Source organism: Verticillium nonalfalfae, assembly GCF_003724135.2.
Source record: "Verticillium nonalfalfae strain VnAa140/NRRL 66861 chromosome Unknown scaffold_14, whole genome shotgun sequence".
NCBI classification, from domain to species: Eukaryota; Fungi; Ascomycota; class Sordariomycetes; order Glomerellales; family Plectosphaerellaceae; genus Verticillium; species Verticillium nonalfalfae.
Genome location: NW_021167239.1, coordinates 11,855 through 30,523, shown reverse-complemented (window position 1 = coordinate 30,523; position 18,669 = coordinate 11,855). Strand labels below are relative to the sequence as shown.

General features: G+C 57.2%; 7 protein-coding genes across 7 annotated transcripts; 3 read left to right on the top strand and 4 right to left on the bottom strand.

The window, feature by feature from the left end:
* Nucleotides 1-511: 511 nt before the first annotated feature.
* D7B24_001790 (uncharacterized protein) lies at nt 512-1,844 on the bottom strand (the record flags this gene model as incomplete). The annotated part of the gene is made up of 3 exons (XM_028636011.1): nt 512-1,225; nt 1,296-1,616; nt 1,686-1,844. 3 exons carry the CDS (start codon nt 1,842-1,844, stop codon nt 512-514), a joined length of 1,194 nt encoding a protein of 397 aa, XP_028497773.1.
* A 1,421-nt stretch (nt 1,845-3,265) lies between these two features.
* On the bottom strand, nt 3,266-6,689 carry D7B24_001789 (uncharacterized protein; the record flags this gene model as incomplete). The annotated part of the gene is made up of 3 exons (XM_028636010.1): nt 3,266-3,831; nt 3,894-3,947; nt 4,790-6,689. The coding sequence occupies 3 exons, from the start codon at nt 6,687-6,689 to the stop codon at nt 3,266-3,268; spliced, it is 2,520 nt and encodes an 839-aa protein (XP_028497772.1).
* A 1,904-nt stretch (nt 6,690-8,593) lies between these two features.
* D7B24_001788 (uncharacterized protein) lies at nt 8,594-9,001 on the top strand (the record flags this gene model as incomplete). Its single annotated transcript, XM_028636009.1, has 1 exon — nt 8,594-9,001. One exon carries the CDS (start codon nt 8,594-8,596, stop codon nt 8,999-9,001), a length of 408 nt encoding a protein of 135 aa, XP_028497771.1.
* Nucleotides 9,002-9,772: 771 nt separating this feature from the next.
* D7B24_001787 (uncharacterized protein) lies at nt 9,773-10,119 on the top strand (the record flags this gene model as incomplete). Its single annotated transcript, XM_028636008.1, has 2 exons — nt 9,773-9,974; nt 10,034-10,119. The coding sequence occupies 2 exons, from the start codon at nt 9,773-9,775 to the stop codon at nt 10,117-10,119; spliced, it is 288 nt and encodes a 95-aa protein (XP_028497770.1).
* Nucleotides 10,120-10,408: 289 nt separating this feature from the next.
* On the bottom strand, nt 10,409-14,524 carry D7B24_001786 (uncharacterized protein; the record flags this gene model as incomplete). Its single annotated transcript, XM_028636007.1, has 7 exons — nt 10,409-10,426; nt 10,515-10,698; nt 12,397-12,438; nt 12,495-13,011; nt 13,417-13,778; nt 13,878-14,190; nt 14,251-14,524. The coding sequence occupies 7 exons, from the start codon at nt 14,522-14,524 to the stop codon at nt 10,409-10,411; spliced, it is 1,710 nt and encodes a 569-aa protein (XP_028497769.1).
* A 459-nt stretch (nt 14,525-14,983) lies between these two features.
* D7B24_001785 (uncharacterized protein) lies at nt 14,984-15,975 on the top strand (the record flags this gene model as incomplete). The annotated part of the gene is made up of 3 exons (XM_028636006.1): nt 14,984-15,248; nt 15,298-15,434; nt 15,499-15,975. 3 exons carry the CDS (start codon nt 14,984-14,986, stop codon nt 15,973-15,975), a joined length of 879 nt encoding a protein of 292 aa, XP_028497768.1.
* A 52-nt stretch (nt 15,976-16,027) lies between these two features.
* On the bottom strand, nt 16,028-18,571 carry D7B24_001784 (uncharacterized protein; the record flags this gene model as incomplete). The annotated part of the gene is made up of 4 exons (XM_028636005.1): nt 16,028-16,694; nt 16,794-17,201; nt 17,257-18,340; nt 18,445-18,571. 4 exons carry the CDS (start codon nt 18,569-18,571, stop codon nt 16,028-16,030), a joined length of 2,286 nt encoding a protein of 761 aa, XP_028497767.1.
* Between the last annotated feature and the right edge of the window lie 98 nt (nt 18,572-18,669).

The following is an 18,669-nucleotide window of genomic DNA, read 5'->3' as shown; positions in this document are numbered from 1 at the left end:
TTCCCCTCAACACATCAAACACAAGACAGAACCCTATTCTTGGCATTTGGTGTCGCATTCGGTGCTAAAAGAGCATGTGGGCATGATTCAGCACGGCTGGGCATGGGGAAACTTGGGATGGGAACGCGAGTAGCCGGTCGCAAGAGATCAGGAACGAGAGAAGGAGACTTTACCGCCCCTCTTGGGACAATGCCCAAAGTTCTTCTAAGCTCCTGGTATAACCCATATGGCTGTCGAGTAACGGGATGGCACGCGACACCTTGCTGTCAGTCCTTTGTTGTCAGTGGCCCTTTCGGCTCCTTGGCCCCCAATGCGAAACCTCGGATGCCATCTGGAAACACGGATTGTTGTAGATCAGACAGGGCACAGACGGGGGCCCCTGGCTGCTGACCGAAGCGATATGCTGTAGACACTTTCCGGTGAGTCGGTGGGCATCGGTCAGCGAAGAGTATCCACACGAAGGCAGCAGAAATCCCAAGCATATAAATTATTGAAACCCCATGCGTCTGGATCATGCAAAAACACCGTTCATGGCCTTTGCGTGATCGTACACCAGCGTCTTTGCCTCCTCATCATCCAAGAAGATGGTGAATCCGTCGTCGTGGTTACGTCCCGACGAGTATCCAGAGAAGCCGAACTGCCAGAACATGTCCGATATCTTCTCCTCAATCGAGATGGCCTGCCACCCACCCAACACCTCGATCCGTCCCTTGTCAGCCGTCTTTCCAAGCTGTTCCTGACGCGCCTTGTCCGTCATCCAGCCATATTCCTCGTGCACCACCGGCTTGCCCGCTGTACGGCCCGCCTCGGCGTGGTCTCGGATCCACTGGTTTGTCCATTCGACCGTCTTGCTCCACCAGTCGGGGTACGAGTGGAAGACGCCAAAGTCAATGTTCCGCAGTTTGAGTTCGCCATCAAAGTCGTTGCCGTCGCCACCGTTGTAGAAGTGATCGTCCGACTGGCGATTGAAAGCTCCCTCACCACCTGTGGCCACAAGGTGGTTTGCGTCAACGCTCTTGACGTGCGTCGAGATCTCGTCTACCCACTCGAGCAGGAGTTCCGGCGTGCAGTCGCCGCTCGAAGGCAGGTTCCTCGTACCATCGGCCGCACAGCGCAACTCGTTGGCGACCTCCCACGCGAAAATGGCTGGTGAGTCGGCGTACCGGCCGACAACCTCAGAGAGATATTTCTTGTACGCCGCCTTGATGGTCGGCTGACGGTAGAACTGTGTGCGGCGTTGCATGTCAGTCACGTCACGGTCACCAGATACCGGCCCTACTGCTCGCCAAACTTACATCGTCGTGGTACCGGAAACCGAGGTTCGTTGTGTACACGTCCATGCCGCCGTAATCGGCCCAGTTGTTCGTCAGCGTCACGATGAGCTTGATGCCCGTCTTTTCCGCTGCCGCGACCACCTTGTCCAGCGGCGCCAGGTTCACCTCGACCGCTCCACCAGGCGACCACGTCTGGAACACCGTTGCCGGGTCCTGCTGACCGTAGCGTGGAAGGCCGTTCGGGTCATACGTCGAGTTGGCCTCGTTGAAGCCCCACGTCCGGAAGACAGTGAGTCCAGCGTCGAGGGCGGCCTTCATGCCGAGCTCAATGTCCGCTTGTGTCTGAAACCATGTCAGTCAGTCGCCGATCACCATTGCCCAGACCAAATGGACAAATGACAGGTCACGTACGTTGCTAAAAGGCCAGTAGTAGGCGTTGCTGCCGGCGAAGATGAAGTCCTTGCCGTCGACCGCGAAGTGCTGCCCGTTTACCGAGACAAACTGCGCCGCGGCCTCACGGCCAGCGAGGGCCATGCCCAGCGAGAGAAGTGTTGAGATGCGTTGATGCATGGTTGACGATGATCATCGGCGTATCGGTGGATAGCTAGAGCTGACTGGGGAGAAGACGAGACGCTGCAAAGATGACAGCCTGTCGCAAGGTATTTAATGCTTTCTGGCATTTGTCGATCGTCTCGTTCAAAGAACTACCAAGGCCTTGCCGCCCGAGGCATTGGAACCCGTCATCTCCCCCATGATGCGCTCTTCACCTCGACTGACCCCTTGCCGGATCTGCCACTACGAGATTGTCCTTCGGCGATCGACAGGCCGTTGTGCCGGGAGTGCCCCGGCTACGGGGCCACCTAGCTGGATTCGACAGCGGCTCGCCCGCATCCGCTATGCCGGACGTCATGAGAATGGCGGACCCGCCGACGATCTCCCCCATTGAATCTGATGCCCCGAGGTTGATCTTCCCTTCAATGCGGAGGGCATGAGCACATGAGCACTAGGTGCTTGGCTTCTGGCGTGCTTGGAGGCAGGACGCCTTCCGCGTGCCCGGCAACGCCAATAGAACAGAAGAACAGTAGAATAGAAAACAAGAAAGCCCAGTTCCTTGCGCGAGATTAGTGTCGACGTTTGAGATGAATGGTGGAATCCGCATTTCATCTGGATGAAGCGCCGGCGATGGAGTCTTCCCCACACAACAGCATCTAGCTCGGCGGGCCATCCCGGCAATCGACGGCACTTGGACTGGGGATGCTCGTCCCCTTCTCCATGGTCGGTTTCTGCCAGATTGGCGGGGTTGCTGGTTTGATGAGGTTGTGAGTTTGGGTATGAAGGAATCGGTGGAGCTCATCGGCTCTGATCAACACCATGTCCGCCTCTGGAAATGGATGCCGAGGCCAATCGAAGTTGCTGGGTAGAGCATTCTTTCTGTCAGAGTTTCTGGCCTTGACATCCACCAAGCGTCTGTAGGAGTCGAGGAGCTGTATGCAAAAATAGGTCGTCTACGGTGCCTAAATTCACAAGAGATTGAGGTAAATATTCCGGCGGCTACGAAGCAACAATCATTTTTGTGCAAGTCGAGATCAATTTACATCAAACCAACTCCTTCAACACATCACGCAGTTCTCTTCCAGCCCAGAAGTACTCCAACCACTGCACGATGTAGCCACTTGTCTCCCAATTTGCTTTGTTTTTGACGTCTCATAATACCCGCCTTCAGCTCCATAACGCCATTCCTTCCCGCCTTCTCGTCGCCAATTCCTTTCTCGTGCTCCGCTCAAGCGTAAGCCAGGTCTCTCACGAGCTGGGACAAATCATCGGCTCGCCAAGCAAACCAGTCATTCCAGCAAGCTTGATCCCAACATCGACTCGTGCCGAGCTGGTGTGTCACTCTAACCCGTCCCGGACTCTCGACTGGCGACAGCGCAGACGCCTCTCTACGTGGACTGATCAGCGCGTGCCTCTCTCGCAGTCAAGCATCTCTTTGCTCACCTACGGATCTTCCAGTACTCCGCCCCAGGCGCCGGCACAAACAAGATGACGCATAGGACGAAGACAACAGCCCACGTCCGCCGCCACCACGGCCTCGCAGGCCTCCTTGGCGATCTAGCTACGTCTTGCTCAAAATCGTCGTCTGAAGAGCGCAAACGTGGACACCCGCAATCACAGCCGGCGAGGTAAGTAGAGCAAGGACACGAGCCGTACACCGAGTCGCCAGGATCACTGTGCTCGCTACTCGAACCGATGACCGTCGGAGGAGAAGCGGTGCTGGGTTTCGGCGGTGTAAAGCTAGAGGCTCGCGGCACGCGGCTCATGCCGTCTTCCCGGGTCGTTACGTCGTCGTCGGAGGTCGTCACGTCGTTGCCGGGGTCCATGAAGTCAGAGGCGTACGTCGAGTAGATACCACGAGCTGCTATTCTTCGCAAGATGGGGCTATAGTCAAAGTCCTCGCTGTCGGTCTCGTCGCTGTCGGTCTCGTCGCTGTCTGTCACGATGAACGACGACAGAGACCCGCGGGAGGGACTTTGTTGGTCCGCCAAGGGCTCGCTTGTATCTGCATTTCAAAACGTCAGTCGCACGATTCTGAAGCACCCGGGAAGAAGGAGGAGGTCATACCGAAGAGCGGCTCGTTGGTCACAGTCCACTTGTTGTGAAAATCGTAGCTGCCCTCTAGGAGTGCAGCTTTACCCGAGAAAGATGCTTCGGAGCCTTGTGTATGCACAGAAGAACCAGCGACTGAGCCATTTCGGCTGTCGTCGCTTTGGCTGACGAAGTCATCATAGTCTTCGGATTGTAGTGCTTGCGATTGGGGTGGTGCTCCCAGCGAAGCGCGAGTGCGTTCCGTCATCGTCCAAGCTGGGTTCATCGTTCGGTGGTGTGTATCGATTGTGCGTACCTCAGGAGATTTTGAATCTTTAGAGATTTCATTTGATTTCATTCGAAAGGTCTTGAGACCGGCCAGACATGAGTATTAGAGTAAAAGTCGCCTCGGAGAACCCCGAGTCCGCTATTCTCAATGGATGCGCCGTATGCCTCCTTACCTCGGGTACGCGTCAAAGAAACAAAGGTGCTTTATTGATGCAATCCATGATAACACGAGTCTCTAGCCATGGCATTTGTGCTCTTTGTTCCTCGTGTCCGAGCCCCCACGAATCCCATTCTGTAACTGCCTACTCAAAACTAGCGATCAAGTCAAGATTCCTCTACCTATGACGACGTTACTTCACCAGATCAAGACGGGATCAGAAATGCAACAAACGATCTTTATTACCATTGTCCCGAAATAAAAAAAGACTAAGCATAACCTGCCCCGAAACGCATTCTGCCTGCCATTCTGTTCTTCCTCCTCTCCAGATAGGCAGCACGGCTCTGCGCAAGCGTGTGACCCAGATAGCGAACCCCTTTTCTGACTTGTATTCCTGTGTTGGCCTGTGCGCTTTGAGTTGCAGCCATCACTACCGCCGTCCACCCAGCACGCCCAGCACTGCCTCGCCGTGCCGCCGAAATGTCACCCACAAAGGTAGAAACGCTGCCGAGCTGCGGCTCAAACAGAGGACCACCGATGGCGACACGCTGGGCCGTCGTGCGGAAGCTGCCATCGTCCAGCCACGTGCCGCGGCCCACCCAGTTCATCTCATCAACCGCGCGAAGCCGCGACTTCCTCAATGGCAACGGCGAACCGTCGCGCGTAGTGTTTGTTACTTGCGAATCTGAGAGTCCCTGCGGAGGAGGAGCCGCCCGTGGCTCGTAATTTGCGCCGAGGAGCGGATCCCATACGCCCCAATCCTGCGGGTGCCGTGGAACCGCAGCCAGTGAGGCCCAGTTCAGTCGAGGCTCTCCGGAACCCAGCGTGTTGGCGGGGTCAAAATAGTCTGCGTCTACGATTGGGACAGTCGGTTCTAGTTGCTTGAGGGGCAACTCCTCGTCACATGCGTGGCATTGCACCTTGGGCTGGCCATTAGCCGTCTGTGACTTCCAGAAACCCAACCAACACTTGATGCAAAAAACATGCCGACCCTGACATTTGACGCGAATAGCAATGCTATCTTCCCTGTAGTTTTCTGAGTGTTCGGCGGCTTTCTGGTCGAGATATGTCCGGTCGAGGGCAACAAGCTTGTCTTTGCAAAGCAGGCATACAATGCTGTTGTCGGCATCGAGCTCTTGCTTGGAAACAGCTTCGGCTATCGTTCCTTGGATTGCCTCGTCAAACATAAGCTCATCCGTGAATCGAATACTCCGCTTCTGTTTCAGGGCGAGGACGAGATTTCGAAAGCGGTCAGGGTCGAGCAGAGCATTTCCGCCACGCTGGTGGCCATCGAAGAATGTTCCTAGTTGAAGCAGAGCCAGCATGGCGGGCCCGTAGCTCTCGATGACGGAAGGTCCGGTGAAAAAGACATCCATAGGCCGCAAGAGGTTCATTAAGTTCAGAAAGATCTTTTGGACCTGTCGCCTAGGCAGCCCGTTGTCTTCGGATAGTAGAACGGCCACGGTCGAGAGAATCTCGATACGCTGTGCAAGGCCACATGTACTCGAGCCTCCTTCGCCATTGTGAATAATGTCCCAGTTGTCCTCGCTCTCAAAACTCTGAACAGCATCGCCGATGCGTGCAAAAAGCTCTTCTGGCGTGCATATGTGCTCGTCACAGATCCAGTCTGCAATCGGCAAGACGGGGACCCCGTTGAATGGGTAGGCTGCTTGGATAGGAGGGTGTTTGTCTAGATAGTCGCGCTTGAGCGCTCTGCGTGTCGAGGCAGCTGTTGGTAGTGGTGCCACCTGTGCATACGTCTCCAAGACGACCTCGTCATCAGCTATGGCGCGACGAGCGGAGCGGCAGCGGATGGCGTGGCTCATATTCCTCAGCTCGGGCGCTGTGTTGGACTCTTGACAGTCACAAACTCGAGCCGTGTCAAAATGTTGCGGATCAAAAATGCAGGCCGATTCGACGTTGCAGACTTTCCAACGTTCGACGAGATCAGCAAAATTGTACGTCACGTTACCCTTGGAGAACATGGCAAGCAGGTATTCGCATAGTTTGGTCGTGTAGGCATCAGCAGCGGCATCCAGCCAGCGCGTAACGGCATTGCCTCTGGTATTGTCCCCGCCTTTGTCTTCGTTCGGGTAGAAGCACTCAACCTCCGCTGGACGTCCCGCAGGCTCGATATACGTGCACGAACAATCCGGGCATGGGCACTCGAAATGCTGGTCGACTTCGAACAGGGCCGGGCTGACGAGGCAGGTCCGGGGGAATGGATTGGCGCAACGGACGACATGGCGAGACCGGTGGCCGGCTTTCGGGTGTTGACCCCGTCTCTTCGGCGCAGGTTCTCCATCGGTGCGGCCCTTTTCTTTCGGATCTTCTTCTCGTTCTGGTGCTTGCCAGCACCGAAAATAGCGGGTCAGCAGGATACACATGGCGGCAGTGCTGAGTGCGTGGCAGGTCGGACTGGGGATGATGGAGCTTGCAACAGGCTTCCAGGTGAGAAGCCAAAGACAGACTTGTGGTCGAGACGTGCCACCGAAGGATTATACATGGTTGGGGCATCGAGCCAGATCCGTCGGAGATGCGTCGCCCTGCGGAAGAGGGGTGCACCAGGAATGCAGGCCTCAAAGGCTGGAGCGTGATTCTTTGTTTTATTTAGGCGTTGAGGCCGAAGTTGTCGTTGGACCAAAGGCGTTCTTTTGTATGGCCTAGAGGCTTCGAGGGGAATGATGTCGACAAAGAGGGTCGAGCTACGCCCTCGAGCCTTTATCATCCATTGTCGATTGTCATGAGGGGTCAACGCTGAGGTGATCATATTGCCGCTCGGTGAGAAGTGTCATGTCTTGGGGCAGCACGTTTGGGCGATTTCCCCTGAGGCTGGGCATGAGAGAACCAACAGCGGTTCCGAGGGGAGCAAGATGGTCGACGCGCGGGGAGACGTTTCCACGTTGACGAAGGGAAAGTGTTACAGCGGGTGTACCTTCTCCCAACGACCCCGACGAAAAGAAGCTGGTAGGTGCGTTCGGTAGGTACCTACCCTACCTTACCTTAGGTACCTACCTAGGTACCTACCTAGCAGGAGGTAAGGTAGGTAGTGAAAGGAGAGGCAGGACGTAGTGGGGCCCAGCACCCATGAGCCCGGCCTGGTGCTTCCTCATGCTGCTGCCTCGAATCTTCACAACTCCATCCATTAGCCTAACCGACGATCATGTGATACCTCATTGATGAGACGCGCTGCAAAACCAGACGATCGAGGCCACGACGAAAAAAAAGATATGTTGAGCCGACGCATCCGGCATGACTTGCTATCAAATGCGTGGGCAAGCCGAATGACAATTACTCGCTACGCTCTGCCAACTCATAGGATCACCCACCACCCCGATCACCATGCCTCGCAGACTCCTGGTTGTGGTCCAATCCTTCACTTAGTCCATCATTGATACGAAGCCAGAATGCTTGGAAAGCCTCGTCGTCACCTGTCAGAAACTTGACAAGGAGATCAATGGCAGAACATCCGACCGGAGACGCGCATCGATTGGCAGCATGGGCAGTGCGACCTATCCCAACCCAGGGAAACCCCTCTTGCCTCTACCAGGGACGCATCGCCAGCCTCATCCCGACGATTGGAGCCCGAAGGTAGCACACCAGCCAACGACCACCCACCCAGTCGGCATCCCGTTGCTGTCTCCTCGATGCAGCATTACAGCCGGATGAACCCCAACACCTCCCTCAGCCGGTGCGATGCTGCCGCGCCGACTACTCATCAACCCTTAAGGACAGGACCCTTAGGAAGCCACCGAAACCATCTGCGGGCGGCCTACTACCATTGGCATCGATCCTGCAGCGGCCCAACCACCCAGCGTCGTCGCTGCCCTCACCTCGCCCTCACCTCGCATCGGCTCGAACGCTCCGCATTGTCAGCGAACGACGTGGTGCAGCCGCTCCTGCAGACTTCATGTGCGTCTGGCCAGTCAACTGTCGAGAGTGTCGTGATAGGAAGCACAGCTTTCCGCTTCCCCGGAGGCGCATGCTCGATGCTCGATGCTCGGTGCCCCAAGCGGAAAGTCGAGCTGTGTCGTGATGCCGTCCCGTCGTGCGAGCGAGACGGACGATGCAGTGAAGCCCACGCTCGCTCATCACGTATATATCGCGCAATTTCGTGCTGGCAGTACACCGTGTGGCACTCTATTCATTTCTCCTTCTTGTATTGATACTGTTCCTGAAGCTGGTCTTTTTCGAGTCACTCTGCTGTTTTTTCCATGCTGATACCCCATAACTGCCCTCCCCACTCGCTGCGTCTCGTATTGATGCCCAACCCCCGACGCAGCTACATCGCATGTATATCCCACTTCATGCCCGCCGCGTGCCAGATCTCCTGGCCCGTGATGCGGGGTCATGGGCTTTGCCAGGCCCGGGCCCGTGGGCAGCACAGATGCAGCATCTCGCAACTGTTCCGGACGCTCTCAAGCGCAGACAGGTCTCCATATCGGCGAACAACGACAACACGAACAGGACAGTGGGCATTGTGCTAGGCGTCCTCCTCGGAGTTTTCGTCATCGGCGTCTGCGTCTTCCTCTACGTCTATCGAGACGCCCTGCGGAAAGCTCGCCATCGCCGCCGCCGTCGCCGCCGTCACCATCGGCGACCTGGCTCCAAAAGCTCCAAGTCATCATCCGAAGGGGCGCCGCCGCCGCCGCCTCCTGCACCTCCTGCCGATGCTGCTCCTGCTCCTGCTGCCGCTTGATGCAGGATAAAGCTTGCAAAATGAGGTCAGTTTCATGGCATCAACACACTTTAGCCATTTGCTGACATGCCCAGAGCAAAGTGTTTTACTGTACGTCTAGTGTTGTGAAATTTGGGTTGTCCTAGCGATCAATGTTGCCATACCGTGCCAGTCTCTTCTGCTTTTCGTTTGCCAGTCATGTTTTCTTCTGAGGGAAGGGCTTACACGAGCGAGTCATCGCCGCAAGGATACTTGGCCAGTCTCAGCTATTGTATTATTTCCTCCAAAATTGACACCAGTTTGTCATTTTCCCTGGCTCAAGACTGCGGTAGTTGTCATATTCAGCATGGTGTGTGTCATCTATGGTTTGCTGGACAGGCAAACAAGTAGCGCCAGATCTTCCCGTGCCACGACCTAGATCCAACCCGTTGGTCCAGGGTCTCACCAGGTGGCTACACATTCGAACATCTGAGGCACGCCTGACACCAGCGGCGCCTGCTGTGAAAACAATGCTCGCGATTCTGACCGTTTGCCCAGGGCAACATTGGACTGACTGGTGCTTCAATGTTCGTCCGCACTATCTGTCAAGCACTTGTCTCCAGTATTGTCCTGCTTGTCAATCTAGCCTGCTTCCCTTGCACCTAGGTCGAAAGAAAGATAGAAAGAATCACCATAAAGTCCATGCTGCTGGAGATGCAGATTTCAAAACATGTCCCAAGCAGAGGCGCGCACTCGAACTAACAGACGACACGCCATGCACGTCCCAGCATCATCATCACAGCCCAGACTGCAATGGCGCCCCTCCCACCACCATCTTCCCACCCTCTCCACCGCCGCAGCGCCGACGGAGGCCGCATCGCCGGCCTCTTCATCGGCACCCTCGTCGGGGCCGTCGTCACGCTGGCCCTCCTGTACGCCTGCTTCAACTGCGTCTTCTCGCCCAAGACGCCCACCAGGGCCAAGGCAGGAAAAGGCCACCGACGTGCTCGGAAAGGTCACCACCACCACCGCCACCACCATCACCACCACAAACATCATCCTCGGGGCCACAAGCACCACGGCGCCAAGCACGCTTCTTGTTCCCGCCCGACGCCTGCGCTCTCGCCCGCGCCGTGCCGCCGGCCGGGGAACATGCCTAGGGCGCGCGCAAAGAGGCATGGCCATCAGCATGCGCGGCGCGGGCGAGGGCAAAGGCAGAGGGCGGTGTTTGTGCCGATTGTGTCTGTGCCGGTGGGCGAGGAGGTTCTGGTACCGCCCGAGGTGGCGATGGAGCCTGGCTTGGAGGGGTGCTTTGATCCGGCGGGATGTTATGATCCGGATATGATGGGCGGCGTGCTTGAGGAGCCGGAGATGATGTCGTGGTCGGGGGAATCCGTTGGAAGCGAGTGCGAGGTTGATGATGAGGAAGAGGTGGATGGGAGTTGCTGTCTACAATTCTGTGACTTCCTTTGTGGTGTTAGCAAGGCTGAGCAGAAGAAGGTGGAACGGCAAAGTGATGAGCGAGAAGATGAGGATATAATAGGGGGTGTCTGACATGTGGAACATCCTCTTCCCTTCCGGGGACGAATCGTTCAAAGATGTCCTCTGATAAACTGTCATAGTCGTAGCGCTGTTCCTGGACCCAAGCTCCGGGGATGGAGATTGCAGGGGTTTCGATCGCTGCCCAAAAGTCGCCTGCGAATTCCTCCGTGCCCCAGTCCCAGGTGAAGCTCCAGTCACTGGGGCTCGGCCCGTATGTGAACGTTTCAAGCCTTGGGAAACGGCAATACTCTGTGGCGTCCGTTGCTTCTGGGACTCTAGGCATGCAGTCGTCGTGGTCCAAGTATCGAAGACGAAGTGGACCATATTGGTATTCTCGATCGCTGGTAGTGGATTTGATGATTTCCAGCTCCTCGCGGCCGTAGGACGTCAAATTGATGCCGCTTTCGTCAAGATCTTCCAGCCAAGACCGAAGCGTGAGAGTCATCAACCTCGCCTTTGGTACCGACGCCCAACGGTGGTACTTCCCGTCTCTAAACTTGTAGAGCGTCCGAAACGAACAATAAGTGATAAGTTGCCTGCATCCGTCTAAAATTGTCAAGAGCAAGGACCTGAACGAATTCTGGGCCAAGGTGCTGCCTTCGTGGATCGATAGCATAGAGCCACCATACCGCAGGTGCCAGTCCGCGGTCAGTTTGATGATCTCGCTCCTCCGCCTTTTCCATGCACTCTTGGCGGAGGCTCTCGATTTTGATTTGGTCCATGTTCGCCACGATCTCATGTTCGTCGCTGCGTTGGGACTTTGTCCCCATCTGTATCCTTCGAAAAGATAATTCCTTGCTTCCACCAAGTCTTTTTCAAATTCTTCCATAAGTGAGATGCGGGAAGCGAGGTGTACGAAGGAGCAGCCCTGAGATCGAATTTCGTCAATGTCCGCGGGACACAACACACCATCGTGCCAGAGAAGGAATGCAAAGGTTTCCTCTTTCATGTTGAACCTGATATGTCTCAAGGACCGCAAGCGATACCTGAAGGGCTTGTTGTAGTGATTGGCCGAGACCTTCGGTAACAAAATCTTTAAAAAGGCTTTGCCATGATTCATGGCTTTGAATAATGCTCTCACACGAGACCGACTGGTGAGGTGAAGCTCCCAGTAACCCTGCGCAGTGATGAAATCGACAAATTCTTTGAATGACTCCGCATGCTGCGCCTTCCTTACGGCGCTGAGAGAACTAGAGTGGATTCCTATGTTGCCCAGGCCGTATGTTGCGTTCAGGAGGTCTTGGTGGCTAATGTAGACTCCGAGTTGAACCAGGATTCGAATGATTCTATGTTGTCCCATTTGTAAAGCCTCCTGGTAGTTATTCCTTTAGTTCTTCAGGCTATCTCATGTCGCATACAGAAGCTTACACGCATGAGCGAGCCACTTTCGGATACATCGAATGGGGACGCTTTCCCTTCCTCGAAGAGTCGAAGCAGAGTGTCCGTGTCACCATTCAGGACAGATAAAAATGCAGGCGAGTCATCCGGAACAAAATTGTAAGCTCTGAAATGCAGCTGCCATCCGGAGAGCACTCGCAGCTCCCAAGCTTGCTGCGTTAACCACCAAGGGGGCTGTAAGCGGAACCCGCGTTCTGTTCCATGTGAGCCTACGTTGAACAGACAAGGGAAAGGGTCAAGTGGGCTCATCAAGTTGTATACCTGTGATGTTGTACTCAGAAGATCCATGCACAATTTGAGAAGTGCGGGTTGCGCTTGCAAAGCTCCCGAAGAAAGACTGCCTTTCCCTCGGCAGCTCGAGCGTTGAAATTGGAGAGGACATGCCTCGATAGGTGCTCAGGCCGGTCTGTTTCCTCGATGGATCAAGTCTCACACTCTTCTCTTCAACTTCGTTCATGTCTCCGGGCCTTTTTTTTGCTACATATCCTGAAGCTGACAGGTGCTGGACAATGACCGTCGGAATAGCCTTGGTGCAGGCCCTGAACGACCATCAGCAACTTGCACCCAACGGCGCAGGTCGGGACAGCCAACGAACCTGGAATACTCGGAATGTGCGAGCATTAAGATCTGAATCATACCCTCGAGTTTCTTCTCATGTCGTTCCAATACATCCCGCTTCAGAGCCACGCGAACCATGTCCCTCACTCGTTTCACCCGTTTCGTCGCATCAATTTGTACAATGAGATCGTTCATCATGGTCGCCTCGTCCGAAATAACCTGCTGGCAAGACAGGATGCACGACTCGACAGCTTCCATGTCGTCGAACACAGTTGCACCCGTCTCGATATCTCGAGCGATACGCGCGACCATGGGCAGAATAAGATCGAGGCGCTTGAACAGATCCTGGATCGACTCAGGCACATCCTTGACCTCGTCCCACATGCGCTTCAGCTTGAGCACGCCGCCTCCAATCTTGCCGACGACTTCGGCAAGGGCGAAGCTGCTGGCGACGAGGCCAACGATCTCGGCCATGTTGGCGTTGCTGCCGTTGCGTTGGCCGTAGGTGGTCGTTGTTCGTCGCACGATAGCCTTGGGGGCGTCAGAAAGGAGTGCTGGGCGTAGAAATCTTAGAATAAGTCTGCCGGGACAGGAAAACGCTCGTCAAAATGAGGGGTTGCCATCTCAGGCCACCCACAGGACCCGGCCAACGAGACTGCCTGGGGAACGACCAAGCGACAGGTCCACGCCTGCATGATAGGTTACATGTAACACACTCTCGCCACGCCTTGAGAACCAACGGGCACACCCGCGGACACAGCCCTGCTCCGTATGCGGCCTGGGCGAAGCAGCACCAGTCGTTGGTGCAGGCAAAGTAGAAAAATGCACATGTATTCAGACGCACGCTAATGCTCAGTTGGACTCTCGAATGCCACCCCTCTCCTCTCTCTGCCCGACGGAAAGGGGGCGGGAAAATCAGCTGCTCGGCCTCCTCAGCCCCAAAATGTCCAAAAACGGACCGTCGTGGCACGCGACGAGGTACGCCCTTTCGTCCCGCGACTCGTTGACGTGCCTCACCGATGACCACGCCGGGACGGCAAACGTGTCGCGCGCCGTCCACCGGAACACGCTCTTCTCGCCCGCCGGCGTCTCGACCTCCGTGCGCCCCGTGCCCTCGTAGCAGTGGTAGATGTACGAGCAGCTGTCGCGGGACTCGACCTCCGCACCGGGCGCCAGGCGCTCGGCCTGCACGCCGAGGGTCGTGGACAGGGGCCTGCCGTCGGCGTTGCGGTAGTGGTGCACGGCGTGGGGGCCGGCGGCGGCGTTGAGGGCCTCTTCCACGGGCGCCCAGGGGTGGCGCCATTCGCAGGGGTCGCAGGGTCTGGCCCGTCAGCATTCGTTCATGCCGTCCCATGTAGACCCTTCTCTTCGCTTCTTGAATGACGCCTCAGGAAATGAATTCGCAAAAAGGAACACTCACGTGCTGGGGTACCGCGGGTCGGCGTAGCCCTCGGCAAAGTGAACCGGCGCGAAGCGAAACAGCGGCAGGTTCAGCATGTCGAGCCAGATCACAGGCTCCCTGCTCTCGTTGCCGTGGTCGTGCCAGTGCCAGATGGGCGTCGTGACCACGTCGCCGCGGACGAGGGGCATCTTCTTGCCCTCGACAGCCGTGAAGCCCTCGCCGTCAATGATGAAGCGGCACGCGAACGCGAGGTGGCGGTGCGCCGGCGCCGTCTCGCCCGGGTTGACGAGCTGCAGGCCGCCGTAGATGGTGTCTGTCGTGTAGGGGGATTCTGCGCCCTCGTCAGTACGGTTTCCTTTTCTTCCCGATGGGCTTTTTCTGCTTGACGCACGCATGCTCGGGTTGACCAGCATCAGCACCCTCCTCTCGGCCTTCTCCTCCGGCACGAGCGCGCCGGCTTTTTGCAGCTGCGGCAGCGCCTCGGCGTACTTCCACATGTGCGCTTTGGCCGTGGGGTTCGGGCTCGGCGGCACCATGACGTTCATCTGCGACCACAGCGGCTCGAGATGCTGCGACGGCAGGACGCTGAGGAATTCCTGCATCTCCTTCGTCTCGCCATCGCCGGCCGCCTGCGCGGGCGCCTCTGCGCTGATGTAGGATCCCATGGCGATGATACTACTGCTGCTGCTTGGGGTGTGAAGGGCCTTTGGCAACGGAAATGCAAGATGCAAAAGGATGAAGTGAGGCTATATGAAGACAAAAGCGAGCCATACGCCCATCTCAACTGCCGGAGCGAGTCAATGCCCTCGTGACATCCGGGACGCTCGATTCAGGAGTTCCCCCTGAAGGAGTGTAACGGCTCTCGGCGGAGTCAGCTCGGGGGGGGCGGTTTTCGGTACTCTCGGCCTGCCATTCGTTCCGAGTCCGGTGTCTCCGTGCTTCCGAACGGAACAGCCTATGATTGGCTCACGATAGCGACACATGGAAAACACCACCACCTTTACTTCAACTACGTTCACCTCGTCGTGCATGAAAGTTCATGGTAATCACTCTTGTATTGATCTAAGAGGTGACATAGTGACGCATGAACCCCGATCAAGTCATTCTCAGCCCATTCTCACATCATGTCTGACGCGCCTTGGTCCCGTCTCATCCGTTTCGTCGACGACAACGGCACCGAGACGTTTGGGGAACCCCAAGTCACTGACGAGAAGGACTTTGCTGCCCGCGCCGCCTCCAATGACCTCTGGGCGGTAGAGTACAAGGGCAGAAGTCCGGTTTCTGGCCTCACGAGGGGCGACAAGGTGCACGTCAAGGAAGTCCGCGACATTCTGCGCCCCTCAGACGTGCCCATCATCCGCTGCATCGGCCTCAACTACATCAAGCACAGTAAGACTTGCATCATAACTCAACCGAACATCATCTCACATGCATTTAGTCCAGGAGGGCGGCCGCACACCACCCCCCTTTCCCTCTCTCTTCATCAAACCCGCAACGTGCGTGGCAGGGCACAACGAGGACGTGCCCATTCCCAAGGTCGCTCAGGATGGCACCGTCGACTACGAGGGCGAGCTTGTAAGTCGATAACCCACTGACACCATTCCTTTTTTTCCTTCGTCAAAAAGTCTGACCCCAAAAGGCCTTCGTCATCGGCAAGTCAGGCAAGAACATCGCCAAGAAGGACGCCCTCTCACACATTGCTGGCTACCTTGCCTGCAACGACGTGTCGGCGCGCGCCTGGCAGCGCGACCCCAAAAAGGCCGGCGGCGTTCCGCAGTGGTGCTTCAGCAAGGGCTTTGACAAATTTGCGCCGCTGAGCCCCATGCTCGTGTCGCCGTCCGTCGTCGGCGACGCCTCGTCCCTGCGCCTGCGCACGCTCGTCAACGGCGAGGAGCGCCAGAACGAGGGCACCGACGACCTGCTGTTCGGCGTCGAGGCCATTGTCGAGTTTCTCAGCCAGGGCACGACGCTCGAGGCCGGCACCGTTGTGCTGACGGGCACGCCATCGGGCGTGGCCATGGGCATGAAGGAGCCCAAGTACCTGAATGACGGCGACGTCGTCGAGGTGACCATTAGCGGCCTCGGCAGCGTCAAGAATAAGATGGTATTTGAGTAAAATGCATTCATGAAACGTTCATTGATTTTTCCTTTGCCTTTGTTCCCTTGGATCACTCGTTGAGAAACTCCCATGTGGCGTGCATGTCGTTGAGCCATGAAAGATCATTCACGTCGAAATTGAACTCGGTAAGATCGAGCTCGCCGAGATCTGCTAGCGGCGGTGCGAACTCATCGACCAGTTGCTGCTGAATGTGGGGGATGGGCTGGGTAGAAGCGTCGAAATCGGGATGCACGCCCGTCTCGCCTTCCGCCAGACTCCGCCCCCGGCTGCCCAGGCCCGAGTTTGCAGCACCCGGCGCTGCCTCGAGCATTTTGGAGGACAGAATGTGTAGAGCAGCAACACATCTTCGCGCCGACTGACCGAAACGCTCGTGCGACTTGAGCACCGCCATGGCCTGACTCCAGGAGCGCCCGATTTCGACGGCAGGGAAGATCTCAGGTCGCAGCTTGGCGGCAATCAGCACCGTCGCAGCTGAGTACACGTAGTAGACCCGGTACCACCAGGCGGGCAGCAGGCCGATGGTGTTGTCCGAGGTCTGATGCTCCAGCAGCACGGCAATCATGTTCTGGGCAGTCGACACGCAAAAGAGAGCGCCTTGTTCGACGACGCGTGCTTGCAGGCTATCGGTGAGGCCGAATGTGATGGCGGGCGTCGGCGGGGCGAGACAGAAGCGTGACAAGACGGGTCGAAGGAGGAGGATTCGAGCATGCAAGAAGCTGGAGATTGTCAGAACATTCTGTCAAGTCATTCTGTCAAGTCATTCTGTCAAGTCAAAGCAGGTGCAAGTGCAGGTGCAGGTGCAGGTGCAGACATACCGCATGCGCAGAATGACAGTTTGCCGCCGCGAGACCTCGTCGGCCGTGTGCTCCAGCGAAGTCCATCTCAGGTGCACTGGCAGACGCTGCTCCCACTTGCTCAGTGACCTGTCCAGCCGAACGACCCTGTCGAAGTCGTCGTCGTCACCATCGGAGCTCCCAGAGTCTGAGCCCTGGGACTCTTTGCTTTTGGAGCATCCGACAGTCCCTCCGTAGAAGGCAATGATGGTCCGATGAATAATCTCGTAGAGCTGGACCGACTTCACGAAGAAGGCGGCATGTACTGCCCCACCACTCAAAGCAGCCTCTGTTCCATTGGCAGACGATGCAGAGGACATGGGCAGAGGCACAGTTGTGGCTAGATGACCAGAGATCATGGCAGGCCGGCCGTGGGTCACAGAGACCATGCTTTCGAGATGTCAGTAACAGGGAGCGGGAGAAGGCCCAAAATACAGTAACTTACCGGTCCATCAGCACACAGCCATACCAAATGCGCCGCAGGAGCTCTCGCTCCGCCAGCTCCGTCCGATCGCCAGACGTCTCGGGCAGATGCAGGCCGAGACCCTGTGCCGTCCGGATGGCCGATCCGACGACCATCCAGGTCTGGTGCGGGTGATCAGTGCTCTGCAGGTACTGGCTCGTGAGGAGTAAACACTGGACAAGGTCGATGGACCCCGCATCCCAGGGGTTCATCGGCAGGAGGGCCTGGGCTCGCTGGAAGTAGACGGAGCTCTGCTCTTCCCTCTGTTCCGGCGTCGAGGCCTCGAGGAGCTGTGTGGAGAGGGCAAAGATGACGTTGAGCGAGGCCATGAATATGCGCTCATCGGCGTCAATGGCGCCACCGGCAAAGATGGCATTGTACGTCTGGTTCCAGCGCTGTCTGTTGAGGAACGGGTAGAGGGGGTCGACGTAGAACCAGTAGAGATCCATGAGGTGGTCGGCCTGCCGGCGAGGCGGCAACACATAGGACACGTCCGAGGCGGGGTGTTCGGCCGAGTGGGTCGACATGATGGAGAGGGACGAGCGAGACGGCGCGGCTTGACGAGAGGGCCCGCCGTTGGCCTTGCCCAGGCGGGCGTCGATCGCCCTTTTGATCTGCGCGGTGAAGGAGCCGGCGCTACTGCTGCCGAAGAACTCGCGGGTGCTGGTGCCCTCGTCAACGACGGCCGTCATCGAGTCAATGACAGAGGGGCTAGTGGTGATGGCGGCGGGGCCGGGACGCGGACGGGGTCTAGCCTCCCTGGGGTCCGCTCCGGCTCGACTCCCGGGGGTGGTCGATCCTGTCGGCGAGTGGGTGTCCTGCGAGGGTGGCTTCATCGGGGGTGGTGCCCTGGGCGTTAACAACGGTTGGATGGGGGGGAGGTAAAGTGTCCCCGAGGCCCTGCCATTCGGGGCTCTGGCTGGACGGTGCGGACCGCTGGACGGCGGCTGCAGGAGGTGACTGTCGCGTCTGGGGGTACCCTTTTTCGGGTCCGCCTCAGAGTTCGCATCGTTGCTGTATCGGCAGTTGTCACGAAGGCTGAGCTTCCTGGAGCAATAGCCGCAAGCTACCAACAGTCACAGTCAGTCAGTCATGCTTCTGCTCGATGAAAAGAAGGTGTACCCGGTGTAGGTGCCTCGTGATGAGATAAAGAGTATCAAGACCACTCACAGGGCCGCACGCCATCACACTTGACTTTCTTGGCACGACAGGTCTCGCAGGCCACGTCAATCTTCAGGCGTTTGGGTCGAGATTCGCGCCTAGGGGAGACGGGGCCCACCTTCCGAGGAGGGTCCATCGCGTGTAGACCGGGGTCTTACTCTCGGGGGTAGGGATTGGGCTCCGCAGTGAAGAGAGAGGGGATTCCCTTTTGCAGATCTCGGAGGTTCGAACGAT